Raw genomic sequence first — 18,088 nt, forward strand, 5'->3', positions numbered from 1 at the left:
GAATGATGTCCCTGATCTGGCAAGTATTTCAGTATGTGTTCAATAAACTATCCCTCCTTATCTGAGAGCAGTGCTCATATGCTTTCTGCAGAAATTCCTGAACCCCAACACCATCAACTCGGACTTGGGATACCAGGACCATACCAGTAGGTGATCACAACCATGATAGTGAGCGAGTCTCTCCTCTCCTATATGACAATAGTCCCTACCATTCCCAGAAAGAAAATTGCATGCCTGTGTGTTTGTGTTTGTGTGTGTGCGTGCGTGCGTGCGTGCGTGCATGCGTGCGTGTGCATGCGCCATGTATCAAGCTCTGCCTATGTGGCTATCAACTTGCTGGAGTCGGTTCTCTCCTTCAGGGGTCAACCTCGGGCTGCCAGGCTGGCAGAAAATGCCTTTACCTACTAAGCCATCTCATTGGTTCCTCACTTCTCTTTGACTCTTGACTTCGTATTGCTGGTAATAGTAAAGAGTAAACAAATAAAATATTTTTATTTCCAACATTTTACTATATTTTAATATTAATCCAAATTACTTTTTGGGTTTTCAGTCATGCATAAGAAAGTATTTTGTTTTTGGTGGCCTTGAACTGCTGCTCAGTCCCTTAAGAGCTGGGATTACAGGCTCACGCCTTTCAAATTATTTTCTTTTTTCTTTTTCTTCCTGGAACTCACCATGTAGAACAAGCTAGCCTCCAACTCACAACGATCTGCCTGCCTCTGTCTCTCAAGGGCTAGTGTTAAAGATATGTGCAACCATACACAACTAATGTAAATAAATTTTAGGTTTCTCCCTGAAACCATCAACTTTAAAAAGAAATATAGTAAGAAAAATTGTATCTATACAATTGTATAAATGTATAATTTCCGTTTTTGTTTTTATTTCATTTGTTTCATTTTGCTTGTTGTTTTGCTTTCCAGGCATGGTCTCACTATGAAGTTTTGGCTGTTCTGGAATTCCATCTGTAGATTAGGGTGGCCTTGAACTCACATAAGTCTACCTGCCTCTACCACCCAAGGACTGCAGTTAAAATGTGTGTCACTACACCTAGCTTATAATTTTTAAAGGAGACTCCCGTCTAGAGCAAATTTTTTAAAAAAAAAATGTTTAGACTTAAAACTTTAATGATGATGTTACATGGTTGTAAGGGAATAGAAGTCATACTTTTAAATATCACATATTATATCCTGTGGATGAACGTCTCTCTGTAAAACATTTTATTACTGGCATGTGTTAGTTTAATGTCACTATAATGCAGCAGCTGGATTGTTCTTAACATTATAGAGTCTGTAGGCAATTTCAGATGATTAACATAGAAAAGTGGTTTTCATAATGTACCTCATGAGTAGAATGGTTCTGTATTCTGTGTGCTTTCATCTTTCATGCCTTGTTTTAAGTACCAGGTTGATTATGATTCTGCTCAGTGGACTCAGGTGAGGCACTTAATCAGGGGTCTCTGGCCTCGCTTTACAAGTACTATGTGGATAAAATTTAAAAATAAATCCTACTAGCAGTTGTGGGCTCTGCCCTGTCCTGTCGGAGCTCCAACTTGGTCTGCACCTATACTATCGAAAGCTTCAGATCAGCACAGCATGCCCCACCCTGTCAGAGCTCTATCTTCCTCTGGCCTGCAGCACTCAGGGATCAGCACACTGCACCCCACCCCAAAGCTCTGCATTCCCGTGCGTGCGTGCGTGCGCTCTTACACACATCACGTGTACACACATCACTTGTACACACACACACACACACACACACACACACACACACACACAACTGAATACATGCTAATTTTCAAATTACAGTGATTTCCCTTCTGGTCCGCATGTCCATCTGCACTTGGGGAACCCCATGCTGCCTCCTCACAGCCCTGCCTGCCTCCCAGGAGGTCTGCTCTAACAGCAACACAGGTGAGACCCCTGACCCAATATCTTTACCTGCTGGAACCCTACAGAGTCCAGCAGACATAGCCTCTGCCCTGCTTTGTCCGAGCTCCAACTCCTTTCCTATTGGCACCTTCACCTGCACTCTCTAATCTGCAAGTTGCCCTTCAACTCCACAGAGATATCAGTCCAGACTACTATACCCAGCAAAACTCTCAATCTCCACAGATGGAGAAAACAAGATACTCCATGACAAAACCAAGTTTAAGCAATATCTTTCTACTAATGCAAAGCTACAGAGGATACTAGAAGGAAGACTCCAACACAAGGAGGGTACCTACACCCAAGAAAACACGAGAAATTAATCATCTCACATCAAAACCAAAAGAAAAAAAAATCACACATAATACCACCTCCAACAACAAAATAATAGGAACTAACAATCACTGGTCATTAATATAGCTCACCGTCAATGGCCTCAATTCACCAATAAAAAGACACAGGCTAACAGATTGGATACACAAACAGACTCTATCATTCTGCTGCATACAAGAAACATCTCAGCAAGAAAGACAGGCACTGCCTCAGAGTAAAGGCTGGAAAAAGACTTTCCAAGCAAACAGACCCAAGAAACAAGCTGGAATAGCCATTCTAATACCTAATAAAATAGACTTTCACCCAAAAGCTATCAAAAGAGATGGAGAAAGACACTTCATACTCATCAAAGAAAAAACCTTTACTAAAGATCAAATCACACAAGGAACCCTACACAATAATAGTGAGGGAATCTAATACTTCACTCTCACCAATGGACAGGTCATCAAGACACAAAATAAACAGAGAAACAATGAAACACAGATATCTACAGAACCTTTCACCCCCAAATAAAAGAACATACCTTCTCAGCACTTCATGAAATCTTCTTCAAAACTGACCATATAATTAGACACAAAGCAAGCCTTAACAGATAGAAGAAGATTGAAATAATCCATTGCATTCTATCAGATTACCATGGATTAAGGCTGGACTTCAACAACAACTGAAGCAACAGAAAGCCCAAATACTCATGGAAGCTGAACAACTCTCTACTCAATGACAACTTGGTCAGGGAAAACATAAAAAAAGAAATTAAAGACTTTCTAGAATCCAATGAAAATAAAGGCATAACGTACCCAAACTCTTGGGACACAATGAAAGCAGTGCTAAGAGGAAAGAAATTAGGGAGATCTCATACTAGCAACTTAACAGCACACCTGAAAGCTCTAGAACAAAAAGAAGAAAATACACCCAACAGGAGTGGACAGCGGGAAATTGTCCAACTCAGGGTTGAAATCAATCAACTAGAAACAAAGAGCGCATTATAAAGGATTAATAAAACTAGCAGCTTGTTCTTTGAGAAAATAAACAAGATAAACAAAGCCTTAGCTAAACTAACTAAAAGGTACAGAGTCAGTACTAATATTAACAAAATCAAAACTGAAAAGGGAAACATAACAATAGAAACTGAGGAAATTAAAAAAAAAATCATTAGGTCTTATTTCGAAATCCTGTACTCGAGCTTCCAGGGACTAAGCCACTACCCAAAGACTATACATGGACTGACCCTGGGCTCCAACCTCATAGGTAGCAATGAATAGCCTAGTAAGATCACCAACGGAAGGGGAAGCCCTTGGTCCTGCTAAGACTGAACCCCCAGTGAACGTGATTGTTGGGGGGAGGCTGGTAATGGGGGGAGGATGGGGAGGGAAACAACCATATAGAAGGGGAGGGGGAGGAGCTAGGGGGATGTTGGCCCGGAAACCGGGAAAGGGAATAACAATCGAAATGTAAATAAGAAATACCCAAGTTAATAAAGAAAAAAAAAAAAAAAAAAAAGAAAAAAAAGAAAGCCTGTACTCCACAAAACGGGGAAACCTAAAATGGATGAATTTCAGGACAGATATCACATACCAAAGTTAAATCAAGATCAGTTAAACTACCTAGGCAGTCCCATAACCCCAAAGGAAATAAAAGCCTCTTAACCAAAAAAGCCCAAGGCCAGATGGTTTTAGTGCAGAATTCGACTAGACTTTCAAAGAAGAGCTAAAACCAATACTCCTCAAACTATTCTACAAAATAGAAACAGAAGGAACACTACCTAATCCACTCTATGAGGCTCCAGTTACCCTGATACCCAAACCACACAACAACTCAACAAATAAAGAGAACTTCAGACCAATTTTCCCGTATGAATATTGATGAAAAAATACTCATTAAAAATCTAGGAAACGGGATCCAAGAAGACATCAAAAACATCATTCACCATGATCAAATAGGCTTCACTCCAGGAATGCAATATACAAAAATTCATCTACTATATAAACAAACTCAAAGAAAAAAATCCCTTGAACATCTCAATAGCTGCTGAAAAGGTCTTTGACAAAATATAACACCTACTCATGTTAAAAGTCTTGGAGAAATCAGGGATTTAAGATACATACCCAAGCATAATAAAATCAATATACGGCAAGCTATTAGCCAACATCAAATTAAGTAGAGAAACTGGAAGCAATCCCACTACAATCACTAACAAGACAAGGCTGTCCACTCTCTCCCTATCTATTCAATATAGTACTTGATGTTGTAGCTAGAGAAATTAGACAACAAAAGGAGATCAAGGGGATACAAATTAGAAAGGAAGAAGTCAAGATATCAGTATTCTCAGATGATATGACTGTGTATATAAGTGATCCCCAAAATTCTACCAGAGACCTCCTATAGCTGATAAACAACTTCAGCAAAGTGGCAGGATATAAAATTAACTCAAAGAAATCAGTAGCCCTCCTTTTTACAAATGATAAATGGGCAGAGAAAGAGATTAGGGGAATAACACTCTTCACAATAGCCACACATAATATAAAATATTTCATAACTCTAACCAAGCAAGTGAAAGATCTATATGATAAGAATTTCAAGTCCCTGCAGAAAGAAATTGAAGAAGCTATCAGAAGATGGTAAGATCTCCCGTGCTCATGGATCAGTAGGAATAACATAGTAAAAATGGCCATCTTACCAAAAGCAATTTACAATTTCAATGCAATCCCCATCAAAATCCCAGCACATTTTCTTTTACAGATTATGAAAGATTTCTCAACTTCATATGGATAAACAAAAAACCTAAGGTAGTCAAAACAATCTTGAAGTATAAAAGAACTTTTTGAGGAATCACCATTCCTGACCTCAAACTCTACTATAGAGCAATAGTGATAAAAAACAAAACAAAACTGTATGGTATTGGTACAGAAACAGACAGATTGATCAATGAAATAGTATAGAAGACCTAAAAATAAACCCACACACCTATGGACACTTAATCTTCAACAAAGAAGCTAAAACCATCTGATAGAAAAAGAAAGCATCTTCAACAAATGGTGCTGTTCTAACTGGATGTCTGCATGCAGAAGACTGCAAATAGATCCACATTCATCACCCTGCACAAAACTAAAGTCCAAGTGGGTCAAGAACCTCAACATAAAACTGGATATACTAAATCTAATAGAAGAGAAGGTGGGGAACTGCCTTGATTGCATTGGTACAGGAGATAATTTCATCAACAGAATATCAATGGCTCAGTCTCTAAGATCAATAATTGATAAATGGGATAAATGCAACTGAAAAACTTCTGTAAGGCAAAGGACACTGTCAACAGGACAAAACAGCAATCTAAAGATTGGGAAAAAGCTCTTCACTAAACCTACAGAGGGCTAATATCCAAAATATATAAAGATCTCAAAAAGTTAAACTCCAACAAACCAAACAACCCAATTTAAAAAATGGAGTATAGTGCTAACCAGAAAAGTCTCAACAGAAGAATCTCAAATGTCTGAGCACTTAAAGAAATGTTCAGGGGCTGGGGATTTAGCTCAGTGGTAGAGCGCTTACCTAGGAAGCGCAAGGCCCTGGGTTCGGTCCCCAGCTCCGAAAAAAAAAACCAAAAAAAAAAAAAAAAAAAGAAATGTTCAACATCCTTAGTCATCTGGAAAATGCACATCAAATCAACCCTGAGAGTCCACCTTATATCAGTCAGAATGGCTAAGATCAAAAACTCAAGCAACAGTACATGTTGGTGAGGATGTGGAGAAGAAAGAGGAACACTCCTCCACTGCTGGTGGGAAACTGGTACAAACACTCTAGAAGTCAATCTGGTGGTTTCTTAAAAAATTGGAAATAGTTCTACCTGAAGACCCAGCTATATCACTCCTAGGCATACACCCAAAACATACTCCACCATACCACAAGGACATGTGCTCCACTATGTTCCTTATTCACTCCACTATGTTCCTTCTCCACTATGGGCCTTATTCATAATAGACAGAAACTGGAAGCAATTCAGATATCCCTCAACTGAAGAATGAATACAGAAAATGTGATTCACTTACACAGTGGAATACTATTCAGCTATTAAAAACAGGGACATCATGAATTTTGCAGGCAAATGGATGGAACTAGAAAATATCATCCTGAGTGCGGTAACCCATACCCAAAAGGACAGTATGTACTTGTCAAGAACTAAACAGAGATAATAACTGTATATTATTCATAATGGACAGAATACCCATGATACACCCCACTCACCCAATAAGGATGCCCAAGCAAAGATGCTTGAATCGCACTTAGAAGGAAAACAAAATAATCATAGAGGGAGGGAGGGAGGGAGCTAGGTGAGAGAGGGGAGGGGGAGAGGAATGGGGGAAGGTAGGATCAGGTGCAGGGAGAGACAAGAGAGAGGCTCAACACCAGGAGAATATTCATTCTTCAGCTGTGGGATGGGGGTGCAGGTTGGGGGAGGGGAGAATCTCTAGGATCTCAGAGACCTAGGGTAAAGGAGACGCCCTGGAATCAATGAGGGCGACCTTAGCCAAGATTCCTAATAGTGGGCACATGAAACCAGAAAAGGCCACCTCTTGTGGCCAGACAGAATAAGGACACTGACCTACCCACAAAACTTCTGACCCCAAATTTTTCCTGTGTAAAAGCAATGCAGGGATGGAGCAGAGACTGAAGGAAAGGCCAACCAATAACTGGCCCAACTCAAACCCCATCCCATGAGCAAGCACCAGTCCCTGACGTTACTAATGATACTCTGATATGTTTGCAGACAGGACTAGCACAACTGTCCTCTGAGAGTCTCTACCCAGCAGCAGACTGAAACACATGCAGACACCCATGACCAAACATTGGATGGTGGTCGGGGGCTCACGGAAGAATGGAAGGCCCTGAAGGGGAAGGGAACTCCACAGGAAGACCAACAGAGTCAACTAACCTAGACCCTTAGGAGCACCGAGAGACTGAAGCACCAAGCAAAGAACATACACAGCCTTAAGAGGCCCCAGGCACAGATGTGGCAGACCTGCAGCTCAGTCTCCACCGCTGCCTTGTCTGGCCTCAGTGAGAGAGGATGCACCTAATCTGGCAGAGACTTGATGTGCTGGGAGTGGGGGAAGGGATACCCAGGGGGCCTCCACCCTCACAGAAGGGGAGAGGGGATAAGGGAGTCTCTGTGAGGGAGGGAGTAGGAGGGGGGAGTAGCTTTTGGGATGTAAATAAATAAATCCTAAGGCAAAAAATATAAAATTGATATACCAAGTATTGCTGTTGTCGCTAACCAGTTCAATTAGTTCAGTCCTGCATGGGGAGAAGGGGATTGGGACCCTACTCTATCTTGCTCCATTTTATCAATTTCTTAGGACCAAGAGAATGAAGTCTGCATTAATTAATGCACACACTTTATCCATGGGAAACAACTCCCTTATTGATCGTTCTTAGGCCTCGCTCTCATCCAGATCAGATAGCTGTCATAATTCTACGTTCATGTCCACCATCAAGCCTTTTTTCTTTTTGAGAGGCAATAAGCAAACAAATCCATCTGAAAGGTAAGGATGGACGAAAGCTCTCTAAGCCTACAGGTGAGACTGAGGCACTCTGCGGTGAGCAGTGCTCAGGCAGCTGAAGTCAGCAGTTTTCAGAGCACAGAGCCTAACACTCTCCACAAGGTGCCATATCTTAAAAGCCTACTCGTTACAAAAGCTGGAAATGTTCAACTGGTTCTTGGGAAAAGAATGGAAAATCTCCAGTCACAAGTCTCTGCAGTGTTACTACCGTAGCCGACTGACTGGGGATGGTGTGAGCTTTCAAAGAAACAGCCACACAGTAGCAGCGCGCATCTCCTGGCAGAGAAGACTGAGTGGGCCTAGGCTCTGCCCAAGCTGGCTTTCACGCAGCAAAGGGTGAGTCAGAGTATTCCCGCACAGTAGCCCAACAGTGCCACGGAGGTCTGCAACAAGCTGTACACGCTCGCCAAGCCCCTCCCTCAGAGACAGCGCGCGCCCCCGGGACCTATTACCATCCTGCAGAATGAGGGTGGGTTGCACTGCCTGCACTCGGAATTGCCTGGCCCTCCAGCCAGGGCTGGGCGCCCGCACCACCTCGCTGTCAGAGAGCCAGGTCACGGTCTCAAAGTTGTCCCCGCGAGCCAGGGCCTCGGCTTCGGCGCGGTGCACAGCCACCTGGTCGAACTGATAGAGCCCGCCGGAGTGATCAAAGTGCACGTGGGTGGCCACGGCCAGCAGCGGCCGACGTCCTGCATCCTCTTTGGCACCACCATCCTGCAAGAGGCCGGAGGAGTAGAGGTACTCCGGGAGGCTGCGTAGCCCCAGGCCCGTGTCGATCACCACGTCCTGCTCCGAGCCGCGCACCAGCCAGATGTTGGCCCGGTTGCCTGACTCGTAGAACCGTTCTTGAATCCAGAAGATGCCATCGCCCAGAGACTTGTGGGCATACCACTCGAGTGCCGACATGCCGATGCAGGGGTGCGGCCAGGCAAGGTGGGTGTGCCTCCCACAGGCAGTCCAGGACTCGCCGCTGCTGCAGTGCGCGAAGAGCTACTCTCAGCTCCGGAGGAGGCGCGATCGAGGGGCGGGGATGTGGAAGGGAGCGCGGATAGGACGCAGCGACACTGCCCAGATCGCCTGTTCCTCGCCCTCCCGTCCAAGCCGCAGAGCGCAGACTGCACCCCAGCTGCCGCAGCTTCCGCAGCTGCAGCACCAAAGCGGTGACACAGGCCGCTGAAGCGGGGCGGAGACACCGGGCAATGCTGCCCTGCTCGGGGTTCCGACTGCAGAGGCCTGGAGGGATGCGTGGGAAGAGACAGGACCGCCCCCACACGGGCCGCGGGCGCTGCGCACTCGTAGCGGGAGGCCAGAGTGAGGCCGAGCCAGTTGGAGGTTGACTACGGCGCCTGCCAAGGGCTAAAAAGCTCCTTTCCGGGGGTGTGGCCTCGTAGAGTGGGCGGGGCTTGCAGTGCGCTACCCAGGGCAGGAGCCGCGTGCGGTGAGGTTCTCGCTGTTCGGGAGGTGGAATCTGCTGCTCTTTGCAGGCGCGACTGCCAGCTTTCCTGCCACCATCGCTGCACAGTGTGCCCAAGCCTCGAGACTTGGTGAGAAGGTAACTGGAAACTATCCCGGACTGGGCTGGAGGTGAAGAGGGTAGAAGGGAGTTGATGGGGCACGTGGAGAACGTGGTGGTCCGATATCTGGAGCCAAAATTCATCAAAGCCCCTCTGGAGTGACTTTGGGCTGTACCCCTACCTCCCCAAATCCTGCTGCTGCCGGCTTCCAAACCTTTAAAAGTTTTGGTAGCCAGATCTTCCAGCCTCACGCTGGAAGTTTATCCTTTTACAAGAGAAGACTTTGCAAATCTGGGGACTGTGGTTTTTGTTCATGTAAAGTTTGGCGGCAGTTTGGCTAATAAGGGCATACTTATCATCGCTTCTTTTTTCTTAACTCTTGGCACCTTTGATAGTGGGGAGAGGGGCTGGTGATAGAATTTTTCTTTAAGGAGATCCTAAATGCCCGTCATAGTTCTGGGTGTTTCCTTGCTCTTTGAAGAGAGCAGAAAAGATTAGAGCTTAAGGCAAGGCAGAGATCACTTTGAGGGGACAGGGAAAGTGATTACTGGGTGTGGCCTTGCAAACAACCGAAATCACCCCCACTGTCAGTATCAAGTCCCTATGCTTGCACCCCAACCACTAGCTACTGATGCATCTCTTTCAGATTCAGAAATTCCCTTGAGAATTTGACTAACCTTCAGAAATTATAAAGAGACCCACGGGGACAGCATTATCAAAGATAATTAGCAAAATCCTTCCTGTGGCACCTCCTAATAAGTCTTTCCTGGAGGGAGAGGTGCATTCTTCCTACACTCCCAAACTCTCCAGTGGGTGTGGGAGCAGGTCGCTGCTCCTTTGAGTATTTTGCTAATCTCATCTATTATTCAATTATGCAATTGGGACCATTCTTAGCACTAGTGCCTGAACTAAATGATGTGTGACAAGCAGAAAACTGTTTAAAGAAAAGTCTGATTTGAGTTCTCAAGAATCTGAGGAAGCTGACACTTGTACACAAATACTTGTTAACTAATGCATCGTGAATGCAAAAATTGGATTCTGCGTAAGAAGGTGTTCTCCACAGAGAAACACAGTGCCCTCTGTACTTTATGCTTCTGCGGCAGAAGGGAGCCACTCGGTAAGATGGCACAGTGTTGTTCTGTGGTCATGAGCTCAGAAATAATTCAGTGATGATTATCCAGCTTGTGCCTGGCTCTAGAGGCCTTTGGACCTACAGTTCCTGATGGCTCTTTTATTCTTTTCAATGTGACTCTGTTTCTCATCTTAATTAAATTTATGCTCAGATAGTCCCAAATGACTAGTTTATCTGGCCTGGTTCCTGCTTCACTTTCACACCATCTGTCAGGCTCTGACAGGTTCTCCTGACCGTGAACTCCATAAGCGCAGAGACATTATTTTGTTCACCTCTCTATTTCCAGCAGAGAGGATGGTTTGACCCAGAGGTAGGGTTAGGGTTAGGGCTTCATAAAGCCGCCAGTGGATGGTCAAAGACTCTCCCTGGGGAGGCAGAAAACCAACAGTCAGTTACCTGGTGAGAAGCAGAAGTTAAATGTCCTGAGCTTTGTTAAACTGAAGAGAACAGGATATCGGAAGTGTAAAGATTTGCCTTCATTAAATTGACAAGAGTTTGGTTGAGAATGATAGGAATCTGGACATAAAATGTCTAGCATGTTTCAAAGGGTCAGATGAGCAATGCTAAGGCCTGAGCTAATGCAGAAGAAAGGAGAAGACTAGGGAACACACGGCTAATGGTCATTCTTCAGAGAGATACTGTGACCTGGCTTTGCTGTCTCCCCTGGCCTCCAGCTAGTTGAACATTTACTCATCTTCTTAAATGTGTAAGGTTGTGTGTACACGAGGATGATACATTTAAGTCACAATCATAACTCCTGACATTTTAGATCTAGGAAGAATTGTAGAGATGAACTCACCATCTTCCAGGAGGTTGTGTTTGGAGATGGTTAGGATAGACTTTGGTCTCTTGAACAACGCCCATTTTTAAATCTCTTGGAACAGATTCCAAATGGGAATTTTGAGGCAGCGTTCTGAGCTGGAAGGGGCAGTGCGACCTTGTCCATGTTGCATTTTAAATTTCAGATTTGGGGGCTGGAAAGATGGCTTAGCAGCAAAGAGCTCATGTTACTCTTGTAGGGGATCAGAGTTCAGTTCCTAACAACCACACCAAGTGGCTCACAAGCACCGTTGACCTTAGATCCAGGAGATCTGACATCCTCTTCTGACCTCCACGGGCACCTGCATTGCTCTGCACACACCCATACACAGTTTAAGATTTTCAACTCTTTGCAGTTGCCAATTTCCCTCATTGATCTGGGCTTAAAAAAAAAATAGGTTGTCAATGACTTTAGACACAATGCTTCCAGAAGTGAAATATAGGTAGAAAATTGAAAAGACCTTCCTGCGGCCTAATATACTCCCACCTTTGAAAGGAATTGATTGAGACTATCAGTTGACCTTTTAGAACCGTTTTACTCTTCTACAAAATAAGATTTAATCTACTCTGACTCTTAGTTTAGTCGGGACCGCATAGTGAGGCTTTGGAGTGGGTCACTCACTGTATGTAGAGAGGCTAAAATATTTGAAAGGAATGGATGTTTTGAAGGAAGAATTAAGAATTGCTCAGTGCCTGTCCAAAATGATCAAAGCTAGTTTTTCCAAACTTTGGGCCTGATGTCCCATCTATTAAGGATGCTGAAGCACAAAGATTATGAATTCAAGGCCTGCCTGGGCTGTAGAAAGGGCTCAAGTTCAGTCTGGAAAACTATCAAGGCCCTGCCTCAAGAAGTAAATATATAAATAAATAAAAGTAGAAGACTGAGGGTAAAGTTTAGTAGTGGGCGTTTGCCAGCATGTGTGAAGCTCTGGGCTCGACCCCTCTTCTCCCAACAACACTCCTCTTGAAAAAGTTTGAGAGGTTGGAAAAAAAATGTAATATCAAAAAATCAAATAAAGGATTTAAGTGACCGGAGCCTTGGCCTCACTTGTGAATCTTCTTTCATGACTTAGTCCTTGGCTACAGGGGAAGAAAATAAATCAAGAACCCAAGTATTCTTTGTTCGGGAGCATCATGTCTGGGTCCTCAAACTGTAGACCAGCTTGTAGGCTAATGCGTGTAGTAGCCAAGGTGTCTAAAGAGCTAACATTGGATTTTCCGCAGGTTACATTTACTGTTGTTATCAACTTATGCCCAATGACTGCATGATAAAAGTAGGAAGCTGGAGTCTGCAGAGCTTTTTCTGGGTGATATTCCATTACTGGGATACTCTCGGAGGGAATTTTCCAAACCATTTCCAGGGCCCAACTTCAGAGATAATGATGGTTGATTAGGTTTGAGAACCAGGTGTTCCCCAGGACCCAATGTTTTATACTTATTGCCCAGTTAATTCCTCTGATCAGGCAAGTTTGGTAAACTCTTCCTAGATATGTTTTTAATCTTTAATTAGTAACAGAGCCTAGATTAGAGTTTAGCACAGTGGTCTTAGCCTTCCTTGCTGGGTGCCTGTGGGTGCTGAGCAAAGGTGTGAGCCCCCTTACTCAGCAGGTGCTGAGCAAAGGTGTGAGCCCCCTTACTCAGCAGGTGCTGAGCAAAGGTGTGAGCCCCCTTACTCAGCAGATGTTGACAAAGGTGTGAGCCTCCTTATTCAGCAGGTGTTGAGCAAAGGTGTGAGCCCCCTTACTCAGCAGGTGCTGAGCAGGTGTTGACAAAGGTGCTGAGCAGGTGTTGACAAAGGTGTGAGCCCCTTATTCAGCAGGTGTTGAGCAAAGGTGTGAGCCCCCTTTACTCAGCAGGTGTTGAGCAAAGGTGTGAGCCCCTTACTCAGCAGGTGTTGACAAAGGTGTGAGCCCCCTTACTCAGCAGATGTCATACTTGAAAGACCAGCTTTCCGTAGACTCAGCATGGTAGAGTGACTCAGCAATTGGAATGAAGCCATTGTGGTATTTTACCTCTTTTTAATGGACAGATGGAATGAGCTTTGAAATTAAAATGAATTCCCTAAATGGATTTTGTTTCAAAGGTAACTGGTCTACGAGAAAAATTAATCCCTAGTAGAATTCCAATCAGCAAAATAGAAAAATTATAAAAACGTATGATATGTATCATTCAAGTCTGCAGCTTATAAAGATTTTATATCACCATTTTGCAATCTACAGTGGAATAGCGGCTATAGACAAGTAGGTGAAACTGATGAACATCCTATACCAAACAAGACAGACAAGTAGTAACTAACGCACAGACCATCTCGATTGTCACGGAGAGACTAGATGTGTATCTTGTTAGGATACAATGAGAAAACAGTATTTCTTAACTATCCTAGTAACAAAAAAATCAAATCTGAAATCTGAGTTAGCTGGGAATGTACCTGTTCATTGAAGGCATGCTCAGAGGAATGCATTAAAGTACTTAGGTGTGTGATTTTTTTCCAACCCAGAATATGGGAGGTTGTTGCTAATTTTGAGCTGTGCTCAGATGCGCTGCTGTCTCTGAGAATGTGTGGTAGAAAGTCCTTGGGCCCCGTCCAGGACCAGCTGTGTCAGAACATAAGCATTCACATGTACCTTCATGTTCTGATGATGCGCATATTACAGGACAGTGACCTTGTCTTTTCCATAAGTAAATAGTTAACAGACACACACACACACACACACACACACACACACACACACACACACGACAAGTTCTACAATTGAAAGGAAGGAAATTTAAAATACGTCATTCCTACTGCCATGTGAATTTTTTGTCTTGAATAAAAAAGACTAGAAATTCACTTACGTGGTAAGGGAGGAAGTTTGGGTGCTGCTTACATAAAAACCAATAATAAAGGAGTATAGAAATTACTCACGTGCGCTTTCTTACGTGGTTTGCGTTGTTTACTTAGCTCACAGATTAGCAGGTTTCCCTATGGCGTTTTCTTGTACACTTAGTCGTGGTTGGTCCTTCACACCCCTCTCCTGCTCCCCACCCCCAGTCTCTTCAGCCCTCCCTTTCCCCCTTCCGCTCTTGCTCCAAGTCTGTTTTATTTTTATTCCTCTCCTCTCCTTTAAGGCTCCCTTTCTCCTTCCACCGCGGGCCCCATTCTAGTTTCCTGACCACGAACTATGCTCACTGCCACACATACGTGGAAAACCACAAGCCGCGATCTGCACGTGAGAGTGTATACAGGATTTACCCTTTCCATCCTGGGCTACCTCAATAAGTGTTTTCTAGCTCTGTAAGTTTCCCTCAAATTTTATAATTTTATTTTTCATTATGGATGAATGTATTTCCACTGTGTGTATGCACTGCGTTTTTATTATCCATTCTCTGGATGGATGGCAGCTAGGCCACTGACGTTTCGTGTTCTTGGTACTGTGAGTCGACAGGGAATAGACGTGGACGTGCAGGCGTCTCCATGAGAGGACATATAGTCCTTAGGTGTGTGCGTAGGAGGCTGTAACTGGTACATAGCAGAATTCTTTTTAATTCTTTTAAGAAAACTCAACACCAATTTCCACAGTGGTTGCATGGTAGTTTTTTTCTGTTAGCGCTTCGAGAATATACATAATGAAGTGTTTTAAATAACCTGAGTCACAGGACTGGGAGAGCCGAAAACAGGAGGGACTGATCGCATAGTGATAAATATTGGAGCTAAATAGTCAGGTCCGTGGGAGTTGATTTAGCGGTCAGTCCTGCTTGTACATAGTATCATCGAAGTCAGTGGAAGTCGAAAGCCCCCTAGTTGTCCTTTGCAGTGTCAGGAATGGGATTACAGAATCATTTTTTTTTTTTCTTTTCTTTTTTTTCGGAGCTGGGGACCAAACCCAGGGCCTTGCGCTTGCTAGGCAAGCGCTCTACCACTGAGCTAAGTCCCCAACCCCCCAGAATCATTTCTTAATTGCGTGGGAAAATGTCAAGTATGTAGCCATATTGGGATAAATTTACAAAATGTATAATGTAAAACTATCTCTGAGAATGTTCTCCATGTCAGCCCTCATGTAAGTCAAAAGCTATGCGGCTTGAGTGCTTCACAGAAGAGGAAGCCATATTTCACCACAGCTGGATTTTTCTATGTGTAGCTACAGCCCTAGACATAGAAGGTTATTAACGTTGGCAGCCACCGAGCCTTTTAAAGTGCAGTGACTTGATACTGCTTCCCCCCTATAAATGCACTAACAGGTTGATCTGTGACACACGGCGTCTAGGTGTGTGGCAGTTCACAATCATTACAGGGTTACTGTTTAAAGACGAAAGTCACTGGCTAATTAATGTAACTTCAAGCCTCAGAGGTGGGGCTTATGAACATGTATTTAGCTGTGTTTTAACTGAACTACTGAACAGGGAGACTTCCCTCAGAGCATCTACTCCAATACTCTCAGCATATGCTGTGTGGTACAGTCATTTAGAAAGATTTCAGACCATGTAGTCTTGAGTGATGGTTTCAGAGATTCACAACTCCCTTGGAACCGTCTTAGAACACAAAATACAAACTGAAGCCTACCCTAGATGTGTGCTCCCTCTGCCTCCTCTCCTCTCCCTTGTCCCCCTTCCCTGTTTCTTTGTGGTAAGGCCCTATGGTTTCCATTTTCAACACTCCCCTGGATGCTGCTGCTGCCATAGAAACTACTACTCCAGATTTCTAAGCTACCCAAGTGTTTCCATGATTGCTAGGGTTAAAAAAAATTTTTATGTTGCCCCATGATGGAGGAATTTTAGATTTCTAGGCCTTTGGACCAGGTCATTATAATCAGAAAATACAAAGAAGTAGCTAGCTCCTTGTTTATTTTTGGAGGCTTACCCTTATCTTTAACGTCACAAAACCAAGAGGATGACCATTGACGGTCTTTCTGTCCCGACAAGAGACCTGGTTTGAATACAGCCCCTCTGTGAGATACTGTGCACCTTGCCCCTTGCTGATGTGATTGTGAGAAAGGAGAGTGCATTACCCAGGTGGAAGGGAAAGTTTCTGCAGTCTTCTATGATTGAAGGGGTCAAGTCACTCTCCTGGGTGCTCCAGCTTAAATGCTACTCACTATTCCATCAGCAAGATGGAGAGGCAGGGGTGTGCATTTTCATATTCATGGTTGAGCATGGAATTCCACAGAAAGAGCCACCCCAGTTCTCACTCTCTGGAGCAAGGCCTCTTAAACATCTCCCAGCCATTAACTCCTGCTTACCTGAGTATTTTATACAACCCCAGGTATGCAGGGATACGTGCATACGTATACATATAAGCATTCACTGGTAATCACAGATTAATTTTAAAACACTTCGTTGGCATACATCTATTTTTACCATTCAATTAAGACAAAAACAAAAGAGAATGCTAAGAAGGTGGATATTTGTTTGAAGAACGAAATCTTGGCTATTTGGCATTGCAGGACAGACAGCATCTTCAAGTTCTAGGGGGTTGTTCCATAGTTTAATTTTATAATCATCAGTGCTAAAAGCACTGTTTCACAAATGGAGTTCAAGCTGCCAGAAATGTCTTAGAGCCTTTTCTGAAATTGCTGGAAATCCTGTCTTAATCCTGAGCCTAGACCTATTAAACGAGTTTTTATGAAACTTGAGTGGGTATTTTTGGAGGGGGAAATATATGCTGAAGAGGAAAAATAGAAGTCCTCTTAAAACATTGGCAGCCTTTGTCTTTCGTTATGTTTTATAAAAAGCAAAAGGCTGCATCACTGCAGTCTATAACATGCAGAAGTTCTGAATCTGAGCTCAGCTGTCTCGAGTACTGACTGAATGCTTGTGGGCGAGGGTGCGAATGTGTCTCAGGTAGTGACCGCCTGCCGGGGAGGGGGAAGGGGCTGCCCCTCAGTAACAAGGCTGCAGAGATACCAGGGGAGGGTTCATGACATACTATGTTTATTTTTGGTGATTACTCATTCAGAAACCTTTTTTTATTGCCGTTTCTGTTTTTAGGGTTTTCTTTGTTCTTTTTTTGGACACTTACAGTTCGACAGCTCTATAAAGGTTCAGTTTAAGAAGCAGGGGTTTGCCTGGTGGTGTGAATGTTTGTACCTCAGTGCTGGGGAAGAGAGAGAAGCAGACCACTGGTGCATACTGACCAGCCAGTTTCAAGCTCCAGGTTCCTTGAGAGACCTTGTCTCAAATAGTGGAGAAGCAATCAAGCAATCAAGTTGATGTCAGACTCTGCCTCTCTCTACGCATACATCCCACTCACATTCTTAAATTCCTCCACTCCGCCCATACTCATACACACACTCCCACACTCCTCCAACACACATGCACACACTCCCACACTCCTCCAACACACATGCACACATTTCCACGCTCCTCTCCAGCTAAGTTTTTTCCCTCCAGACCCCTTTAGTAGCCACAAATGAAAACCACCAATCTTAGTTTATAATCAGCAAGCTGGAGAGAAGGAAAGGAGAGGAAGGAAAGAAGAAGCCAAGTGAGTCATCTTCCAGGCTTGTCGTAAGTTCAATACAAGTCCTGAATATGTGATACCATCACATCCCTCAAAGTTGAGAGAACATGTCTACTTTCCCTTGAGTAGTCTGGAGGCTTCCTTAGCAATTACTATAGTTACCATTATTTGACTTAGGCAGACCATATCAGGGTCTTATCAGTCCCTTTCATATCCCTAAAAGGACATCTCAGAGTCCTGTTTAGCACCCAGATTCTAGAATAAATAACTTGTGTGGAGTTAAAGTGTACAGTTACCAGTGCTCAAGTTGACATAAAGAAGTAAGATTTCCTTTTCTCAGCCTGAATTTATCCTCCCCTTATTCTCTTTCA

The 18,088-nt window shown here is 43.7% G+C and overlaps 2 protein-coding genes across 2 annotated transcripts in view; one reads left to right on the top strand and one right to left on the bottom strand.

Moving 5' to 3' along the window:
• The window catches only part of Mblac2 (metallo-beta-lactamase domain containing 2), a 49,555-nt gene extending 40,800 nt beyond the window's left edge, over nt 1–8,755 (bottom strand). Inside the window, exon 1 of the mRNA XM_032899087.1 lies at nt 8,266–8,755. Coding sequence (XP_032754978.1) covers nt 8,266–8,719 — 454 coding nt within the window. The 5' untranslated portion in view covers nt 8,720–8,755. The remainder of the gene's footprint in view (nt 1–8,265) is intronic.
• A 394-nt stretch (nt 8,756–9,149) lies between these two features.
• Polr3g (RNA polymerase III subunit G) overlaps nt 9,150–18,088 on the top strand; it is a 39,366-nt gene continuing 30,427 nt past the window's right edge. Inside the window, exon 1 of the mRNA XM_032899088.1 lies at nt 9,150–9,365. The gene's annotated coding sequence lies outside the window, so the exon portion shown is untranslated. The remainder of the gene's footprint in view (nt 9,366–18,088) is intronic.

This window comes from Rattus rattus, chromosome 3 (genome assembly GCF_011064425.1).
Source record: "Rattus rattus isolate New Zealand chromosome 3, Rrattus_CSIRO_v1, whole genome shotgun sequence".
NCBI lineage: Eukaryota > Metazoa > Chordata > Mammalia > Rodentia > Muridae > Rattus > Rattus rattus.